At 34.8% G+C, this 21,924-nt stretch overlaps 1 protein-coding gene across 2 annotated transcripts in view; it reads right to left on the bottom strand.

Moving 5' to 3' along the window:
* Positions 1 to 3,350: 3,350 nt before the first annotated feature.
* The window catches only part of LOC133648900 (protein phosphatase 3 catalytic subunit alpha-like), an 89,463-nt gene continuing 70,889 nt past the window's right edge, over positions 3,351 to 21,924 (bottom strand). Inside the window, exons 7-14 of one of the 2 annotated variants that reach the window (XM_062045424.1) lie at positions 21,594 to 21,671; positions 19,432 to 19,526; positions 19,189 to 19,314; positions 16,596 to 16,673; positions 16,393 to 16,477; positions 14,424 to 14,521; positions 13,774 to 13,821; positions 3,351 to 5,365 (exon numbers count right to left, since the gene is read on the bottom strand). In XM_062045424.1, the coding sequence (XP_061901408.1) occupies positions 5,187 to 5,365; positions 13,774 to 13,821; positions 14,424 to 14,521; positions 16,393 to 16,477; positions 16,596 to 16,673; positions 19,189 to 19,314; positions 19,432 to 19,526; positions 21,594 to 21,671 (787 nt within the window). In that variant the 3' untranslated portion in view covers positions 3,351 to 5,186. The remainder of the gene's footprint in view (positions 5,366 to 13,773; positions 13,822 to 14,423; positions 14,522 to 16,392; positions 16,478 to 16,595; positions 16,674 to 19,188; positions 19,315 to 19,431; positions 19,527 to 21,593; positions 21,672 to 21,924) is intronic. The other variant, XM_062045425.1, reaches the window with a different exon arrangement.

The following is a 21,924-nucleotide window of genomic DNA, read 5'->3' as shown; positions in this document are numbered from 1 at the left end:
TTGGCCAGTCCCTCCTGGAATTTGCGATCACGCAAATTTACGCAAATTCAACAAATCCTTCTGAATTATGCGTGGCTTTACAACTTTTTCCAATGCCCACATATACACCACACATTTTGGCCAATGAGCATCGTTTTTACCAATCAAATGTGCTCGAACGCGCATGTCAACCGTCTAATGATAATTTATGTTTGTTTCTGTATATATGAAGCAGGTACAGCAAAGTGTAACAATAAATCATCTCTTTATTGTGCTCACAGCGTAGCTCAGACCGACAGTACATCCCGTTCCAAACTATGGTACTTCGCCTTTTGGGTAATGTAGTATATAAACATTAGTCAACACTCTGGGGTTTTCATTTCCTAATGTATTTATATTTTATATAACTTTAATCCAGGGCAGTGGTTCACAAACTTTTTTCACCAACTACCAACTCAGAAAAAAACTTAAATCTCCAAGTACCACCACAATGACCAACAATAAAATACAGTAGCGTAGTAGGCCTAAGTATTCATTAAAAACAAGACATAGGTATTTTTAAACAAGTATACTTAATATTTGTGGCCACTGAATATAGGAAAATAAAACACTGTATTAAAATCAAGTGCTTCTTTGTTGTACCACTAAATGGAGCCTGTACCACAGTTTGGGAATCCCTGATCTAGGGTAATAGAAATAAAAAACGATTCTCATTTGGAATTACATCTTATCAAAGAGGCAGAATTTACATGACAGAGATGTTGAAGTATGATGATAAACTCTCATCATCTCTCATTTACCAATAAAAAATAGTGCTATAGATCTCAACTGTTTACAAATGCTCTTAACGTGCTGGAGTAAATGGGTTGGGGCATGAATAAATGTTTAAGATGGACAAACACTTTTCAAGCATAAAACATACACGGAGAATGTCTGCAACTCGTGGATGACAGAGCATACAGCGGAGAACGCCTCTGGTAGTGTTTTTTTAATTGTAATTATAATTAATTATTAGTTTATTAGTTATAGTTAATCAAAACAGTACAGTAATTTGACAGTATTTGCTTCAACTGGCATCTTGTGTCTATTTTTATGTCTGTGTGGTATAAAACAATAGAGTACCGTATTTTCCGGGCCATACAACACACCGGTTGCCACACCCACCAAATTTTAGAAGAAATATGTTTGTGTCTATGATCAAGAAGTTTTATACATATATATGTACATATATATTCACATATATGTGTGTGTAATGTACATATATGTGTGTATAGATATAGATATATATATATATATACACGTATGTATATCTGTGTATGTATACATATATGTGTATATATGTGTGTGTATAAATATTTATAAATATATATATATATATATATATATATATATATATATATATATATATATATATATATATATATATATATATATATATATATATATATATATATATAAATAAAATAAAATAAATATATATATATAGCTAGAATTCACTGAAAGTCAAGTATTTCTTATATATATATATATACACTGTATATATATATATATATATATACATATATATATATATATATATATATATATATATATATATATATATATATATATATATATATATATATATATATATATATATATATATATATATATATATGAAATGTGTTTACCCGCACCGGACCATAAGTCGCAGCTATTTACCAGTACGAAAGATTTTCTAAATATTTATTTACATACCTAAATTGTTTCCAAACGGTGCCTGTCACACGGCAGTAAAACGGCTGATCAAACAAATCAGAAGTCAACGTCATGGACCCACTAACTGCGGAAGCTAGCTCTCCAATCAGCTTAACAGACTCAATAACTCCACTGTGACGTTTTGGGGAATTTACGAAACTGAAACAAGCCAAAAAGAATGCCATTGTAAGTTAATAATACTAACACAAATGCTTATAACCGTGTTAGCATATTTGCTACTGCTAAAAAGGCTAGCTTTATTACATTACTATAGCACGTACAAAAATAGGTATGAAAACATTCCTACAGACATCTCACTAGGGACGGTTTAGTAAGTATGAATTGTTGTAGTTATATTGTAAAACTTACAATTGTTGCTTAGAGTGATGAATGAAGAACCCTTTTGAGTAAAAAACGCTATGGATGAATACATCCGGTTCAAAGAACAAAACAGGTAATACATGTTTAACCTGCAGCACCCGCAGTGAGCGAACACGTCCAAAAGGTAGCGCCATAGCACAAACAATAATACACCTTTTCAGTGTTTCTGTTGGTGTTCTATGAAAGCTATTTGTTGAATACAAAACAATATGCCCGTTAACAAAGAAAAATCCACAAGTTAGCCACACTGTTCTATAAGCCACTAGGTTCAAAGCGTGAAGAAAAAGTAACGGTTTAGAGTCCAAAAAGAAACTGTATTTGTTTTCCAATTTGTGTTAAAATCCTGTGCAATTTGAGGTTAAAGTTCCAAGGAACACCTTACATTCATCCAATTTCTACCGCTTATCCCTCTCGGAATTGCAGGGGGTGCTGGAGCCTATCTCAGCTGCACTTGCGGGGTACAACTTGGACAGGTCACAACCTCATCGCAGAGCAAACACAGATAGACAGACAACATTCACACACTAGGGCCAATTTAGTGTTGCCAATCAACCTATCCTCAGGTGCATGTCTTTGGAAGTGGGAGGAAACCGGAGTACCCGGAGGGAACCCACACAGTCACAGGGAGAACATGTAAACCCCACACAGAAAGACCCCAAAACCAGGAATCAAACCCAGGGCCCCCGTATTTTGAGGCACACGCACTAACCCCTTTTCCATAAAAAAATCATAAAATTACAAGATGATTCAATGTTATTGAAAAAATAAGCTTTGCAACTTTTGCTGCACCTTTTGGACAAAGCTGCTGCGAATTCAGGCATTTCTGGCCACAACAATCACAAAACAATGATAAATCCTGATCGACCACTGTCACAATAGTGAGTGACATGATATGACAGATATGAGAGTGAGGTTTAAAGGAGGGAGTGTAAGAAATAATGGCTAGTGCTATAGTATGTTGTGTAAACCTCACTTACAGAGGAAGTGCTGGACAATGAGTTGACTCGTTGACTAATACTGTTCTTGGTCTGTGGACATTTGTGAACCTTGGTTCAAGCCCGGTGTTTTCAGGACTGGACTGTGCAGAATCACCAATGTTACACTTGCACAACTAGGAACTGAATGTAATTCAAGACTGAATGACGGTTAACAATACCGACCAGTTCTAATACAATTGGAAAAACTATCAGTTCTTTGCAACATTAGGACGTGTATGCGATTCATCCAGTAAATAAAGGCCCAGTATGGATACCAAAGGTTCATGCATATTTTATTCAAGAGTAAAAAAAGTGGATTGTCCCATGGGGCATGCTTACAGTGTTAGTGACTGGGGAGTTGAATCAGAGAGAGAGAGAGAGAGAGAGAGAGAGAGAGAGAGAGAGAGAGAGAGAGAGAGAGAAAGAGAGAAGGGGAGAGAGAGAAAACCATGACACAGTCGCTATGGCATGGGGGGTTCACCTCTCCCAAAGAAGCACAACAAGATCAACCAAGGAGCAACGCAACATGAATAGCAACTAGCAGAGAGAGAGCTTAAATATTAATAATAATGTTCATAATAAATATAATAGAACCATAAATATCAAATAACAAAAGGAATGGTTGTTTTTTTTTTTCATTTAAATTGTGACAGCAACACAACTGCCTTATCCGGTCAAAATGTGTCTTGCTGCTTTTTGCTTTGAACTGCGTTTATTTTTTTATTTTTTTTACCATGCGATCATGCTTTTGTATGCCTGAATGTCTTTTGCCTCTGATATACAGTAGCAGTGGTCATTCGATACTAGTTTGTAGTTATTACTCATATTTGTCGTTAAAAAGCACCTTCCGTACATTGACAAAGAAGTATTGAACGTGGACTTGACACTTCTGAGTCGAAGCGTAATGTTGTTCTGTACAGTGCCGAAAGAAACAGGAAGTAGGCGTTGAAAATAAACGGGAAGGAAACAAAATGATTACAAAAAAAGGAAATTAACATTATGTACAAAATAAATAATTCATAATTCCTCCGCTCATTTATGTCAGCCAGAAAACCAGAAAAAAAATCCTACTATAGTGAAACACATAGAGCACAAATATAATTCACATTTTTATCAATTAACTTAACTCTGCATGCACCGATGCGTTAATATAAATGCTTCACAAAGAAACCGCTCTTCTGATGTCTTCTCGTCTTGGCAGTGGAAGAGTCCATTTCCTCTGTAAAATATAATTGCCTACTTCTTAGGCCAGAAATTGATGTGTTCTAACAGGAGGGATGTGTAACTTAGTATGACGTCGCATTTCAAGCTCGTTCACACTCGCATAAATAAAGCATTCTGTTTCTGCTACACTGCATCTTGCATCAGGTGTGCAATGCAAACGTTCTAAGTAGGCCCAGGAGAGACAAGCCTAGTTTGAGTCCTAGTTAGCCTGAGGCCAGAGGGGATGACTGGGCCTCTACTCTTTCATCAGGTGGAGGTGTTGTGCTCCGAAAGCAAACATGATCTCCTCCTATATTAAAACACCAGGGCTCAGATCAGTCTGCAGCTGTGATGATCTTCGCAGTAGGAGAAACAACCACCCCTCGCGTCGCATTTTTCCAGCACATGTCTCAAATATAACGGGCGAGGACGTTGTTAAAGCATATCCCACTTCTGGCTTTTGGATGCAAACAGGAAAAATAATCTATTTATGTCCCTGATGGCCACACTCTGACCTTACCCTCTTCTTGTCAGCATGACACGTTCCACATCCACATGACGCTGACACGGTCAACCCACTGCGGATCTCCAACATGCACAGTGAATAGTAGCTCCTCCTGCTTTGCACAGGGAGTGATGGCGTGGGTTCTTTCCTCTTTCTTCGGGTAACGTTGGAGTCAGAGTTCTCTAAATCGGCCTTTTGTTGTAAAGTCCGGCCACACTCATGGCTTTTAGGTAGAGCAAAGAGAAGGGGTAGATAATCAAAACCCTCTCTGTGTGTGAAGCCAGTGTTGGAAATACTGCAATTTGTGTGTGATGTATTTGCTTATAGAGTATGTCTATGTACAGGTATAAGTACCAGTGTTGTAACTGCATTAACTGTGTCTTGGGCATGACAGTGCGCATCCATCACTGTATATTGCTGTTGCTATCGGTCCCATTGGGTTCTCCCATATTCATGCGACCCATAGACAGGCCCACACTGTTGACGGCGTCACGCCGCGGTGGCATTCTCTCGTTGATCCTGTCCAGACCTTTGGCCTCCTCGAAACTGCTGATCCGATGCTGCGGGGAGAAGCCTCGAATGGCTGTGAAAACAAGCAGCCACAAAAACACACGTACACATGGATGCACACAGTTAGTGTTTAGCTATGCGTTCGGTAGAAATGTTTGTGTCAAAACTCCTGATAGAAGCCTTTGACTGAATGCCAGTCCGACTTAACAAATACACTCAACTTTCCCATGCTGTCGTTGCACTCCAGTAAGGGCAATGCCATCATTCGGTCCTGATTTTCTGCTTGTGGTTTTGGGTTTGGATAAACGGAATTCTGTCGCACCGTGCATGTTCTAATACCAATATCTACAAACATCAGGCAGTGTTTATCTGTTGTTCTCAATGCTGAGCCAGGATTAGCTGGGCGACCTAACCACTGATCAGTAGATCTGTAGTCAAAAGCCCCTAAGAGAGAGTGTGTATAAAACAAAGCACAGCTCTACAGAAAAAATCATTCATTTTGTTTTCAAAACTAGTGTGTGTTGTTATTTATTTGACATACAGACACTAAATAATGGAACTAAGATTAACATGAACTGTTAATCTTACTAAACCCTACCAAAAGTCTAGGTCTGCAATGATTAATCAACAAAATCGCTCATAAAAATCAATCGACAAAGGTTTGTTATTAATACAAAATAATAACATTTTAATGATAAACCGCCAGGAATGTTCACGTTTAAAGTCTTATTCTTTTAGGTCAGGGGTGCCCACACTTTTTCAGCAAGCGAGTTACTTTTCAAATGACCCAGTCAAGGTGATCTACGTCATCTTCATAAATGTATGTATATATATATATATATATATATATATATATATATATATATATATATATATATATATATATATATATATATATATATATATATATATATATATATATATATATATATATATATATATATATATATATATATATACATACACATACATACATATATACATAAATATTTTATTCATATATATATATATATATATATATATATATATATATATATATATACATACACATACATACATATATACATAAATATTTTATACATATATATATATATATATATATATATATATATATATATATATATATATATATATATATATATATATATATATATATATATATATATATATATATACATATTAAATATAAATATATAATATTTATATATATTATTTAATAGATATTATACTTATATGTATATGTATTAGGTCTTATACATATATAATTATGTATTATTCTTTTAGGTCAGGGGTGCTCACACTTTTTCAGCAAGCGAGTTACTTTTCAAATGACCCAGTCAAGGTGATCTACGTCATCTTCATAAATGTATATATATATATATATATATATATATATATATATATATATATATATATATATATATATATATATATATATATATATATATATATATATATATATATATATATATATATATATATATATATATATATATATATATACATATATATATATATATATATATATACATAAATATTTTATACACATATATATATACATACACATATATATATATATATATATATATATATATATATATATATATATATATATATACATACACACATACATATTAAATATAAATATATCATATTTATATATATTATTTAATAGATATTATACTTATATGTATATGTATTTATGTATGTATTTATATCTAATGTTTATTTATTTATGAAACTGACGTTTTTTGTTAACATGTTAAAGGAGCTTAATCAAAATACAAGCATGTTTATCACATGTATCATTTTGTAATTGTATGCATGTTTGAAAAAACACCTCAAACCATAACCATAACATATACATTCCTTTCTTTCATGAAGACAAGAATATAAGTTGGTGTATTACCTGATTCTGATGACTTGCATTGATTGGAATCAGACAAGATTCACAGTAGTGCTGATAACTTCCACATTTTCGAATTTACATTGTAGAGGAGAAAAAAAGTCCAATACCACACAAAAGTGGTTGGTTTTTGGCATTTTATTTGTCCAGCTTTCATATGAATTTTTATACACTTTACAAGAAATACATTGACGGCAAACTCCGTAGCTTGCTGGCTTGTGCGCGGTAGCTTTCTGAGACTCTTATTTTGTTAGGCAGGCAGGATAGAGCAGCACTTTTATTGTGAAGACAGGAACTGTGCGGTCGGTCTTTAGGCTTTTGACAGCAGGTGCGCCGCGAGAGCCTGTTGAAATAAAAAGTGTTTCTCGCCTTCCTGTCAGTGTTTTTTACATTTTAAATACTGAGCTCGCTGCAGCCAGCATCACACACAAGGTCCTCGGGTGTCGCGAATGTCAATCAAGTGACGAAAGTAACATCATAGTGAAGATTGATGATCGCTAATTTTTAGGACTATTTTTTAAATGCCTGCCTGGCGGTCGACTGACACATCCTCCGCGATCGACCGGTAGCTTGCAATCGACGTAATGGGCACCCCTGTTTTAGGTAAATAATAGCTAAATCACCTAAACAATATTGGATAAAATACTTTTTGCACTGAATGTCATGTGTATAGGACATCTTGCACTTTAAGTCTGTTGATTTATTTTTCACTGTGGTTATATGCTTTGTATAAGAAGGTAAAACCATTTGTTTCGTTTATCTTTATTTTGTTACAATTGAATTTACCTTAACAGTTTTTGAAAATTAGTTAAAATCAAATCACGCACTCAAACTTCAAACTCAAACGTGTACATCCGATCATAGGTAAAAAGTAATTAATGTAATCCAAATTAATTGATGACTAGTGGTCTATTAAAATAATCGTTAGTTGCAACCCACTTCTGTACCCTGAAAGTTAACAGGCTGTTTCTTTGATGGTTGACTATTGGCAAAAAATAGGTGTTTCATTTTGTTTATTCCAATTGTTGAGGCGTTATATACATTATTTTATAGTTCCTTATTTTATCAGTTTCTTCAGTGGCCCAGTTTTGATTTAAAGGTCCACAGTGGCAAATAGAAACACAACATATGGTACATACCACATATCATAAAGGAAACATTACTTTTGAACAAGCATTGTTACACTACTTTCAGCAAACATGCAGTCACCCACAAATATTCTGTTTGACATTGTACATCTACTATTCAGCTAAAAGATTATCAAACACACACTCACACAAACATAACAACAAGCCATACCCATAATGTATTTGCCTAAACAAATTATGGACTGTACATCAGGTAAGCCACGCACAGATTACTAAATATGCACAGACAGACAAATCCAAATTCCAAAAAGGTTGTGTACAACTTTTTGTAAAAGGAGAATGCAATGATTTTTCCATCAATATTCATTTGTGCTCAATTATAACACAATCACACATTTAGAATTTGATACCTCAAAAATATTCCAGTAAGCTGAGACTCACATTTTCTTGGGAACTGAAGATACTGTTACTTACTTTGAGTTTTTAAAGTCATAGATCAAAATGTTAAACCCATTTTTCCAACAGGTTTGTAAAGCATGGGCTGATTAGGGGTTACCTATAGTATTTAAATTACCCATAATACCATGTTGCTGTCAAAGATAGTGACTATTGAAAAAAAATGACATATTTTACTTTCATTTTTAACTATCATTTTCTAAAGTAGTCAGTGTGCATCTTTAACCGTGTTTCGATTAAGCAGTAAAGTTTAGTTTGGTATAGAACACATTTTCACTTCTTTGAACTCTCTACTAAGTTCAAAGGGAATCGACATAGAAGAACAACAGTACTTTATATAACTTTCATTTGACAAAAGAGATGAGTACCGGATTCTGTACTTTTATAGGTATTAACCAAATTATTTTAAAACCGCCAAGTACTGATTCAGGTAAAATTAAAAAGTAACTTTGTTGCACGTAATGTCACGTGGGGTTGCAGTGTCGGCAGAGGATCAAGCACTTCAGGGACAAACTGGTTTATTCGTATCGGACTACCTCCAGTTATTGTTGCAATTTTGTATACTAACAAAGCAAGCATGCTAGATAAAAAGTGCTCTAAAGAAAGGCTGTACTTTTCAAAATGCGCAAGCTCAATGCTAATTTACATTGGCTATAATTTATATACATGCTACTGTTTAGCATCAGCACTTTCATATGGCAATTTCAGCACGTCCAAATTTAGCAATCAAAATTACTATGATGCACATTACAATTAAAAAGCTGGTTTGTAATAAAGACTGTACAATACTTACAGTACAAATACGTTGGTATATTGTTATATTTTGTTATATATATATGTATATATATATATATATATATATATATATATATATATATATATATATATATATATATATATATATATATATATATATATATATATATATATATATATATATATATATATATATATATATATATATATATATATATATATATGTGTATATATATATATATATATATATATATATATACACTACCGTTCAAAAGTTTGGGGTCACCTAAACAATTTTGTGGAATAACCTTCATTTCTAAGAACAAGAACAGACTGTCGAGTTTCAGATGAAAGTTATTTTTTTCTGGCCATTTTGAGCGTTTAATTGACCCCACAAATGTGATGCTCCAGAAACTCAATCTGCTCAAAGGAAGGTCAGTTTTGTAGCTTCTGTAACGAGCTAAACTGTTTTCAGATGTGTGAACATGATTGCACAAGAGTTTTCTAATCATCAATTAGCCTTCTGAGCCAATGAGCAAACACATTGTACCATTAGAACACTGGAGTGATAGTTGCTGGAAATGGGCCTCTATACACCTATGTAGATATTGCACCAAAAACCAGACATTTGCAGCTAGAATAGTCATTTACCACATTAGCAATGTATAGAGTGTATTTCTTTAAAGTTAAGACTAGTTTAAAGTTATCTTCATTGAAAAGTACAGTGCTTTTCCTTCAAAAATAAGGACATTTCAATGTGACCCCAAACTTTTGAACGGTAGTGTATATATATATATATATATATATATATATATATATATATATATATATATATATATATATATATATATATATATATATATATATATGTATATATATATATATATATATATATATATATATATATATATATATATATATATATATATATATATATATATATATATATATATATATATGTATATATATATATATATATATAATTGATATATTGTATCTATTATATAAAAATATAATATATCTGTATATATCATATTCTGTATATATACTATGTAAATATTACATATATTTTATATTTTATATTGCTACTACGGTGCATTTTTGATATACTTTATACCTGCATTATCCTTTCCATCCTTACACTTTCTATCCTTTGTAACTGAGCTCCTGTGTGGAACAATTTCCCTTGTGGATCATTAAAGTTTGTCTAAGTCTAAGTCTAAGTCTAAGTTGTAGGTCTCAACAAAAGACAAGACTGGCACATCCAACTTAATGGCAAAGGACTGACTACGGCAACAAAAGTAGGACAAACTGCAATGAATCAATACTTTCAAATGAGACTCAGAAGTGTTGTGTTTGATAGCCAATTACTACTACCCATGCTGCCAAGAGACTTTTCTGGATTGCTAAAACGTTTTGATAATTTGACTACGCAGACATTTAAAAAAGAATATCCTATCCTGGTTTGAAATTGAGCGAGTACTATGTACAATGATGAGCCTAATTATTTGTTTCACACATTTCTATTTGTCTATTATGACTGTCTTCAAATGTGACTGTTTTTTTGCAGGCATTACATTTAGAATTCATTGTGAAGTTCAGTAAAAGCTGAAAACCTCATATGCAAATCATTGCCGTCTGTCATCAATTTTGGAATAAGGGTTTGATTGAAGCTAAACATTACAGTTAAGTGAAGCGTGCACAAAATCACCAAAATTGTGTACACAAAATACAACACAACATTTAATACAATACATGACCTCAGTCTGTTTGCTGGTTTGTCCTCTTTTTTTTAAGGTTACAAATACATTATTATCCATTAATACAAGCATATTGTTGATGTCTAATGACAACCATGTACTGTATGTCACGCAACACAACAAATGACTGTTACTGGACATATTTAACACCAGAAATTGTCAAATGAAAATACTGAATAAAAATACTCGAGCTACCCAGTTTTCGATTAACAGCGATTACGCGTAAGTCTCTGCAGTCCGACCAACACAAAGTGAAAATGCTCTCCCACTGTGTTTGATTGACACTTCCGGAAGCCAATGGATATACTTAAAAACTGAATTAATTATGTTTTTATTGGTCAGGTAGGTATGTAGTGTTGTTTGATCGTCATAAAATCACAGCATTTTAAATGTCCAGAATTGTCGTACAGCTGATTTCCTCAGGACAGCTGACGTACCAATTAGTGTTTTATGTGGTAAGGCAAATGTCTAGAGGGGACAGCACGACGGAAAATGTCAGGTGACTTGGCGTTCGAACCTGGGTTTACATCGGGTTCAATTCCAAAAACACTAATCTACATCGCAAAACAGTCCGTGGGCGTGAACAAAATGTGGTAGAAAATGAATGAATATTTTCATGGAGTACGGGGTTGTCATCAGACTGCGATAACACGTGGAGAAATATTCTAAAAATACTTACCGGTACTTCCTTGGCTAGATTGCATTTTTTAGGTTTATAAAAGTACCTTTATAGTAGCTCTTTAAAGGGGAAATGCATTTTTTTTTGAATTTTGCCTAATATTCACAATCCTTATGTAAGACAAGAACACATTTTTCTTTTTTTAATGCATCCTGAATAGTAAATAAAGGCCATCAAAAGTCTGCTTACAGTGGAGTCTGTGGTAGTCGCTCTATTCTGCCTGTAAAAGCTCTTAAAAAGCATCCAAACACCTCCATTAAGGTTTTAAATACATGCTGTAAGTACATATGTAATGTAGCAACGGGCACATTTATATTAATATTTATGTATTTTGCTCATTTTAAGCAAACACGGCGCGTTAATTAAAAAAACGCATCACGACATCACTGATTCTACTCACTGTAGACTTCATGAGAGCCAACAAATATAATAAAACATCACTTACTGTCTGCTGTCAGTAGGATGCCGATTGGTAGAATCTTGTTATATTCCCGTTTAGATGAACAATCACTACTAATACTAGCAAACAAAGTGTCTTTTCGTGTCGCCCTTGCCACATCCGGGTCTAAATTGGCTGTCAAAGTGTACCAACTTGTCGGAATACGTCCTCATCTTTCGGCTATCAAGGTGAGAGGCATGATTTATGATCTGGAATAATTGTTCATGAGCAAAGAAGCGGGGAAGCAGCTTACCACTCGATGATGCCAATAAAGGCACACAAGCTTGTGATCGGCGCCGCTATAAATAGTTTGTGTGCATTAGCGCTTATAATAACAATATTACTAATTCTTGGTTAATAATCAAGTCACGAAATGTAAATGGAGTATTGTTGGTGGTTATTTATTGGATTAATGGGCGGAATAGAGGAGCTCTCATTGTCTGCGCTGTCGGCGTACTTTTATTTATGTTTCTTTACTAGTTAGAATTGTCAGGCTTGTCACTGACAGTTTGGTTATGTTTTGGTTTTTCTTCTGTGTTTGTGTTTCATTTCCTGTCAGCGCTCTTATTTTAGTTCCTTTTCCTACACGTCTCCCTGAGCGCTTGTTTCCCAGTCTGGCACACCTGGTGGCAATTGCCAATCAGGCTACTATTTAGACCTGCCTCGCCCTCCAGTCAGGGCTGGAGTATTGTATGCTGTGGACTGTTTGCTGTCTCCAGTTCTCCCTAGTTCCTCGTCTCTTGTATCCTGTTTGCCGTCTCCAGTTTGCCTGGTCCCTCGTTCGTTTTTTTCCCTGCATTTTTTGGACATTAAGATCATGTCTTCCTGCAACAAGCCTGCCATCTCTGTATCTTGGGAACGGTTCGTCACCAACAATTCCTGACAAGAATGCATTAAAAAAAATACATCCATCGTCATGTCTTTCGTAATGTTTCTAAACGATAGGCAGAATTCCAAAAGAGTAGAGTTCCCTTTTAAGGTAACAGAAACCAGGAAACAGATTGATGACATGCATGTTCACCTTTTAACATATTTAATCCACAACAAGTGATCAGATTAACATCAGCGTTCACTCCTCTTTTGTGTTTGTGTGCAAAAAAAGTGATGATACTGTATGATAAGCAAGTGTTTGCAGGTAGAGTAGGTGTAGTAATGGGGTTTTTTTTCACCAAGAGGAAGAAAATGAAGCGTACATACAGTATGTAAGAATAATACGATGACTTCAGCGGGCGTTGGTTATCGGTTGATGCAGTTAGAAAAGCTCTGTGCATTGTGGGTAAGGAGAATCTTTGACCTTATGAGTATGGGTGGCCAAGAGTGCAGCCATGCTATCTCCCTCTCTCTCTCACACACATACACACACACACACACACACACTGTGAAATGAGTGGTTTTACCTTCGTCATCCTTAACTGTCTCGATGGCTTCAATGGCCTCAATGGTAGCTGAAGGATGGTCAGACAGAGAGAAAGAGGAGGCAGCAAGAAAGGGATGACGGATTCCGAGAGAGAAGAGGAAAGAGGTGAAGGAGAAAAAACGAGTGAAGACTGAAACATGCTTCTGTGCAGATACACGTCAACGTAAAGGCTAAAGAATAACCCTGTTGGCAGAAGAAGACGCCCTGATTGAAAGCATGTTTCAGGCCATGTGAGGCCTGCACAGCAACACTGAGGCCAAGGCAGGTTAGATAGCACCTGGTGTTAGCAGCAGCTTTGTCTGACTCACACATTGTCTCTTTCGCTCTCTTCTGTAATGCCACGCTTTCCTCTCTTTCACACACCCACACACACACGTACACAACCAGCAGGCTGTTAGTATCCTCAGCACCAGTGAAGAGAGGTGGAAGGAGGGAATGAGTCCATGGGGCGCACGGATGACAGGAGGTAAACAGCAGTTTAGGAGGAGAGTTAAGGCAACAAAAGGATGCAAACGTGGGACAAAGCATGTGCTTTGTGGTGTTTGTGTGACTTGGAGGTTAGGTTTGAAAGTCAAACATCTGTGTGTGTGTTTTTGTATGTGTGTGTTTGCCACCAAGTAAAACACTTACCGCTCTGCAGAGTCTGTTTGCCCCCTGACAGCACTCCGCTTGGCAGCATACCTGTAGGGGTCAGTCCCTTCAGGGTCAACACGTTCTCGCTCTCCTCCCTGGGAGTAAGTGTGTATGTGTGTGGCACAGATAGAGACATAAAAAAGTGGGAAAGAATATGAGCACATCTGGCCGCACTGTTTGTTAATTCAGTCATTCCAAGAATGCGTCAAGAGAAAAGAAAGCAGAAGTCAAATACAAGTTATCAGGGACATTCATTAACAAGGCTTCTTTTTCTTCTGCTGTACGGTCACAGCGTTGCAATTTGTTACTCAATTATTTTTGAACCTCCTTGATTGTTTTATTTTTTAATTATTGGGATTGCTTCTGGGCTACATTTCACTGCATACCACATAATGGAACAGTGGAATAACATGGCAACGTTTGCTTTTAACTGGCACAAAACTTTGTTATTCGAACTGCTGTCATGTGTGCCTCCAGGATTCTTTATTATTATTATTATTATTATTGCTATTAATATTGTCTTTATCATCATTATTGTTATTATTATAATTTCATGTGGGATCCAGCATCCAATTTTGCACTTCAGTAAAAACGCTGAAATCTACAACATTAAAACATAAATTTTTGCGTCAAAATATCACTTTTGCATTTTTAATGAAATATTAAAAAAAATAGGATCCAAATAAAATGTGTTGAACGCTCGACTCGCTGTTCCTCTTGTCTAAACGCTGTGCTGTGTTGCAGGATGGGGAGACAATCAGGAGCACTTTTTGCTGATATAAATGTTCCTTTTTTTTTTTTTCAATGTCCCTCTTTTTTTTCAAAAGGTGCTCACATGCCTGTTAGTTGAAGCAACAAATGTTAGCATTTACATTGTTTTGGGATCCTCCCAAAAATGAAATACATGTCAGAACTTCACATACATAGTAGCCATCTTGTTATGAGCTAGCTGTAGGATTTTCACAATTTTCATACAACATTAAGCGTCTATGGAAGCTAGAGATGGTACCATGTTACCACTGTAGTGTATCCACGCAGGTTGTAGCATGTTAGCTGGTAAGCATTTATTTAAAAAAATAAGGTAAAGCCCAAAATCCACCAAGTACCATGTAGAAGGGCCATTTAAATGTTCCATGGGAACTTTTTTAATCATTGTTATTATTATTTACAATATTTGGGAAACATTTAATCAAGTCTGAACAAATCTAATGTTGACCAGCGTATCTGAAAATATTTGGTAGACATTAGACGTTATAATGTGACAAATAAAACAAGCAAAGGACAAGCTACACTAAATATTTTTCCAGCGTGGTTTTTTTTGGTGTTTTCTAAAAAAAAAAAAAGTGACTGCAAAATATTTCTATAGGCCAGAGGTGTCAAATGTATGGCCCGAGGGCCGGATCAGGCTCGCGAACAGGTTTTATCCGACCTGTGGGATGAGTTTGCTAAATGTAAATATTAACCTGAAATTTTTGAATGAAAAAAACAGCTGTTCTAAATGTGTCCACTAGATGTCGCAATAACAATTCTTTGTATCTTTGTAGATGATGCTACATATGTACAAAATAAACCACATGTTAGTACACCAGTTGAGGAAAATGAGCAAACTACATAAATAACATCCTGTAATTGGATTTTAATATTTTTTTTTATCTTAATAGATTGGAAATTAACACCAATGAGTTGATTAATGAACATTATCACATAATTTATTCAGCAACAGATAATTGTAGAAAAACAACCAACAACATTACGATTTGTACAATTTCAGAATGTGCTTGTTCTATTTTTAAACAAAGAAAACAATCTGAAGTGGTCTTTATTTTTAAGTTATCGTGCCGTGATTTTACCAGTCCGGCCCACTTGGGAGTAGATTTTTCTCCATGTGGCTCCCGATCTAAAATGAGTTTGACACCCCTGATATAGGCCTTTTCAAAGTGCTGTGAATGATCACAGGTCAACTCACCGTAGAACTGAAAACATTTTAGCCATCTTCCCGATGGCACGAATCTTGTTCTTAATCACCTCCTTCCTGGCTGCTGCTGCACTGGCTGCAAATGAGACGACAAAAAAAAAAAATAACTACCTCAAAACTACTGTGACTGCTAAAATACATGTAGAGTAGTCATGTATGTGATGTGTAATACCACCAATAAGAATGTTCCTTACCGTCATAGATCTCATCACCATCGTTCATGAGCTCATCATCAGAGCAGATACTCAAGACATTGACCAGCATTTCTGTCACTAGGTGAACAATTACAAAAACAAACAATACTTTATTATATCAAACATTATCATTTTGTAAACTTAAGTGTAGTTAATGTAAATAGGTAGTTTGATCATGGCACTGAACATTTTCCAAGAAACTGCTAAAGGACAATCTGAATGAATTGTCTGCTATGTTTAGACACTTCCCTAAAAAGGCATTACAGCCGTTAGGAACAGAGTCATGGTTACACTGCAAAAAGGAGCTGACAAAATTCTAAGATACAAAGACTAGATTTTAGGAAAAAAAAATACAAAAACTAGTGAAATTATTTGTCCATGCTACAAGTTAATCTAACTTGATAAGACATCCTAAATTAGGATTTCTATATCTAGACTTTTAAAATAGAAATACTTATTTTATTCTAAAAACAAGCATGACTCTACGTATAATTCTTAAAATAAACATACTCGGGATGTTGCAGAATATTTAAAGAAGATTGCCTATGTAGTGAAAACCAAAAAATCTTATTTGAAAAGTAATTTTTTCAATTTTAACCTTTTTAAACTAGTATATGGACAACATATCATGCTAAAATTAAGATTGTGATGTAAATTAAATTATCCCCTCAACTCCCCCCAAAATGGATTAACTAGCTGGAATAAAAAAGACAATATAACATGCATCCATAAACGTGGACACATGTGGAAAAGTGCAATATATTTATCTGTACAGTAATCTATTTATTTATATGTATTTATATATATTTATTTATTTTATATATATATATTTATATATTATTTACATATATTTATTTATTTATTTATGCACCTTATTGCTTTTTTATCCTGCACTACCATGAGTTTATGTAGCGAAATTTCGTTCTTATCTGTGCTGTAAAATTCAAATTTGAATGACAATAAAAAGGAAGTTTAAGTCTAAGTCTAAGTCTAAAGTCAATGACTAAAAATAAGCAAATAGCTCTTAAAACTAGGTACTTGGGACATTTCTAGAAATACCATTTTTAATCTTGGCAAGTGGAAAATAATTTGAAGTGTAGAAGCTAAAGAAGCTGAGTCATCATGTCTTGAAGAAAATAACAAGACTGGAATGTCCTGGCTGGTCCACTAATATTATAGACTTTTAAAGTACTATAAGTAATCCGGTGTCATCGTAGCAATGACTGATATGTTTTCCTAATTAGAAGCTATCCAAATAAATATCTCCTCAAATGAGGATATACAAGTTAATACAGTCACAACCAAGCACCTGATAAAGGACACAATCCAACTAAGGTATGAACACCCCCCAGTCTCTATTCTTGAAAGCACAGGCTAGCCACTTTTTAAGATTAAATAATAGTGTTGTGTTTTGAAGTGACAGCTGGATGGAGAACAAACAACCTAGTGAAATAGAATACAATACTGTGCAACAATATTTTGAAAGACACTATTGGCTTTACCTGGCTTTACAATATATACACAGTACGTGGACTGTCAGTGGAATGCAGACTTCCACCAAAGATAAAATAACTGGGGCTGCGTTTGTTGGTTCATGGAGGATGAACACCTAAGAATGAGGCGTTGCCATCAGGATTCAGGGGGGAAGGACTGTTCCATTGACACCACAGCGACTCGAACGCTAGCAATACATTCCTGTCTATCTGCACATGCATTAGACATACCATGTATTCAGATCCTCACCAAATTTGACAGTCTTTACCAATGCATCGCCCCTCTTTAGAATTTGGATGAAATTGTAAACTGCCTTACAATTATTACTGTTTTCACATGTCAAAAATACTGTGAAACACTTTTACATTGCATTAAACCTCTAAAAGCCTCTAAAGTATCATTATTGTATCATTTTAAGTAAGTATACTATTTTGGATTTAGATAATTATCAGATATTCATGGATGCTTGCCTCATCTTTGGAGTATATTTACATTGTTGCTCTATGTTGATGAATATGCATTGTCTTAATTTAAATAAATAAACAAATGTACATTACAAAAAAAATGATAGATATCCAAACCAAAAAGAGAATGTGGAGGGCTATTTGAGCACCCCATCATTTCAAAAGTACCGATTGGGTTCTAATATCGGAGGTTAAAATGTAAACGATACCCATCCCTACTGGCTAGCGATAGCAATACTTTGTTAGAAATGTTTTTCATGCGCTGAAGCGGAAGATAATATTTGTAGTTGATGCACCGACTTGTTTTCAAATATTTCATGTCTTTGTGCAACACACATTAAATTGCTATTTTACATTAACATCACGTTAGAACTGCGTTCCTGTCAATCCCGGATTTGGTAGTGTCGCTTTCCAGTTCTTGTAATCGTTTATTTGTGTCACCTTTTGTTGTTTTCTCTGAGGTAAATGTGTGTCATTCCGTGTAAAAGCATTTCTCGGCCAAAAGGACTGCTATGAAAAGAGACATTAAAAAAGGTAGCTAGGGGTGACCGAAGACATTTGCAAAGTAAGTAAGAACTGTTCCCACCCTCATTCAGTCAATGAAAATAACGTCGTTGCAAAGCGTGTGTTGATACCCTTTTCCCCCACAAAAGGTAGCGACCAGGTGAAGACGTCCATGAAGTTAGGCAGCCAGTATGGGTGAGGAGAGCAATTGAACTGACGGATGTTCATGACGTTGTTCTCGTATTTCAGCACCGCCGCTGGAAACACACAAACACTTTGTCTAATCATTGTGTTATTGTTTTTTTAATCAATCCAATCCATTTTTAGTTGTTTGTTGCGCAAAATGAATGGCAGTAACATAATGTTAGTGTTACCTTTGTTATTATAGACATCCAGGTAGTTTGGAGCAGAGAAGATGGTGATGAGTGATGGAAAACCCGTTGTCTGACTCTTTCTGTACATGCGGTACCTGTGGAAGTTTTCGTAGAACGGATTAGAGTTGCACACACGAGCCAAGTAAACAGCTGATGACTGACACTAATGTTACTAATGGCTTCACCAAAAAGCACTGAGAAGAGTGCCGGCTTAATTACCGAGAGGATAACAGATGTCAGGGATGGATTATGGGTCAGAGAGAATGTTTTGACCCTGTACCTTTTTTTTATTCATGAAGGGTGGAAACCCCTTAAGCAGTGGTTCCCAAACTACGGGAAATAGGCAAATCATATTGTATAAAAATGCATTTTCTCATCGATAACGTGACATCATCGCGCGCGGAAAGTGCTATATATATATATATATATATATATATATATATATATATATATATATATATATATATATATATATATATATATATATATATATATATATATATATATATATATATCTATCTAATATATGTATATATATATCTAATATATATATATATATATATATATATATATATATATATATATATATATATATATAATTTATATATCAAATATATATATATATATATATATATATAAATATATATATATATTTAATATATGTATATATATATCTAATTTATATATCAAATATATATATATATATATATATATATATATATATATATATATATATATATATATATATATATATATATATATATATATATATATATATATATATATATATATATATATATATATCAGTGGTTCTTAACCTGGGTTCGATCAAACCCTAGGGGTTCAGTGAGTCGGGCTCAGGTGTTCGGCGGAGGTCAAGACACACCCGACTCATCTTGTAAATAAAAACTTCTCCCTATTGGCGTACTATGGATACCCCCAAACAATGTTCCCTCTAATTTTCCATCTGATTTGCAGGTGTGTAATTTGTTGTGAGTTTATGCACTGTGTTGGTTTTTTTCTTTGAACGGTTCATTTTGTGCACCAGTAAAAAAAACAACATATAACTTTGTCTTGAATTTTAAAAAAAAATGTTTTTTTTTGCAAAAACAGACTCATCCTATATGGTGCCAGCTTGCAGCTGGCACCATATAGGATGTCCAGGGATCCCTGTCCAGGGTTTACATTGACTGCTGCATTATGACATGATTACATTGACAGTTGCATCACAAGACAACAACAGCAGAGTAAACATTTGTATGTATTTATTTTTTGCTGCAGCTGTAACACATATTGTAATATTGTACATGGTAATTGGGATTTGTAATATATTGTATATATTATATAATAATATAAAGTGGCTTAGTAAACTTGGCTCTCAAAGTACCACCATAATGACAAACAATAAAATACAGTAGCGTTGTAGGCCCAAGTATTCATGAAAAGAAGCCGGCGGTTTTATTTAACAGGTATATTCAATATTTTTGGCCACTGTAACCTTACACGCAGTTTGAACAGTAACACCATATTTAAATCTGGGAAAATAAAAACGCTGTACTTTAATCAAGTGATTCCTTGGTGTAAATTGTTTAGTGGCGTTTATCGTTTTTTGCGCCTAAACTCTTCATATATTTTTACACTTTGCTGGTCCTGCTTCGTCTAGACAAGAAACAAACATAAGTATTGATTTGACAATTGACTTGTGCGTTTGAGTGCTGCTCAGAGACAAATTTGATTGGCGAAGATTCGCGGGGATTGGCTCAATTTGCGGGAATTGGCGCAACCAAATTCCTGGAGTGACTGACTTGCCAACTCTCCAGTATTCCCGACAAAAAAACTACAGCCTTGCTTTTCTGTCCTCCTGTTTAAATAGTTTCCCCTAAATTTTCCGCATTTAAACTTTCATCCAAAAATAGCAACTTTCTGGTTCTGCAGGTGACAAAGATGACGTATCCCCGCTTGAGTCACAGCAATCTGCGAGGGCAATGGTTCCCCAGAATCATAATTGCCCATTTGTTTGTAATCCTCAACCGACAACACATCCGATGGAGAGGTTTACACGGTATTCTCTCACTAGAACACAATGTCTGGGTGCGTTCATTTGAAGGGTACAGCCTGTAAATGAAAAGAAAGGTTAGGCTGTTCTCAGCACGTCAGCTTACCCAGCATCCTGTGCTTCGTGTGCTCGGATGATGGAAAGCAGGTTGTTGGTTTGTAGAAACTCACACACTGCTGGGTAACTGGGAGAGGGGACCAAAAGACAAGGTGTAAAAGAGCATCAGTCAATCTGAATGAAGACATAACCATAAAACACAATACATCATTTGCATATGTTAAAGCTCCTTAAGGGGATGAGACTGAGCTGCTCGGTCATTCCTGACTGCCAGCAGGGGCCGTGAGTGAGCTCGAGAGACATAGTACTGGACACAATACAACTCATTCTCACAAACCAAAAAATCCCAGATATTACATGAATAAAAACAACTTATACCA

This window comes from Entelurus aequoreus, linkage group LG04 (genome assembly GCF_033978785.1).
Source record: "Entelurus aequoreus isolate RoL-2023_Sb linkage group LG04, RoL_Eaeq_v1.1, whole genome shotgun sequence".
NCBI lineage: Eukaryota > Metazoa > Chordata > Actinopteri > Syngnathiformes > Syngnathidae > Entelurus > Entelurus aequoreus.
Note: the sequence above shows the minus strand (reverse complement) of the source record. Positions and strands in the feature narration are given on the sequence as shown.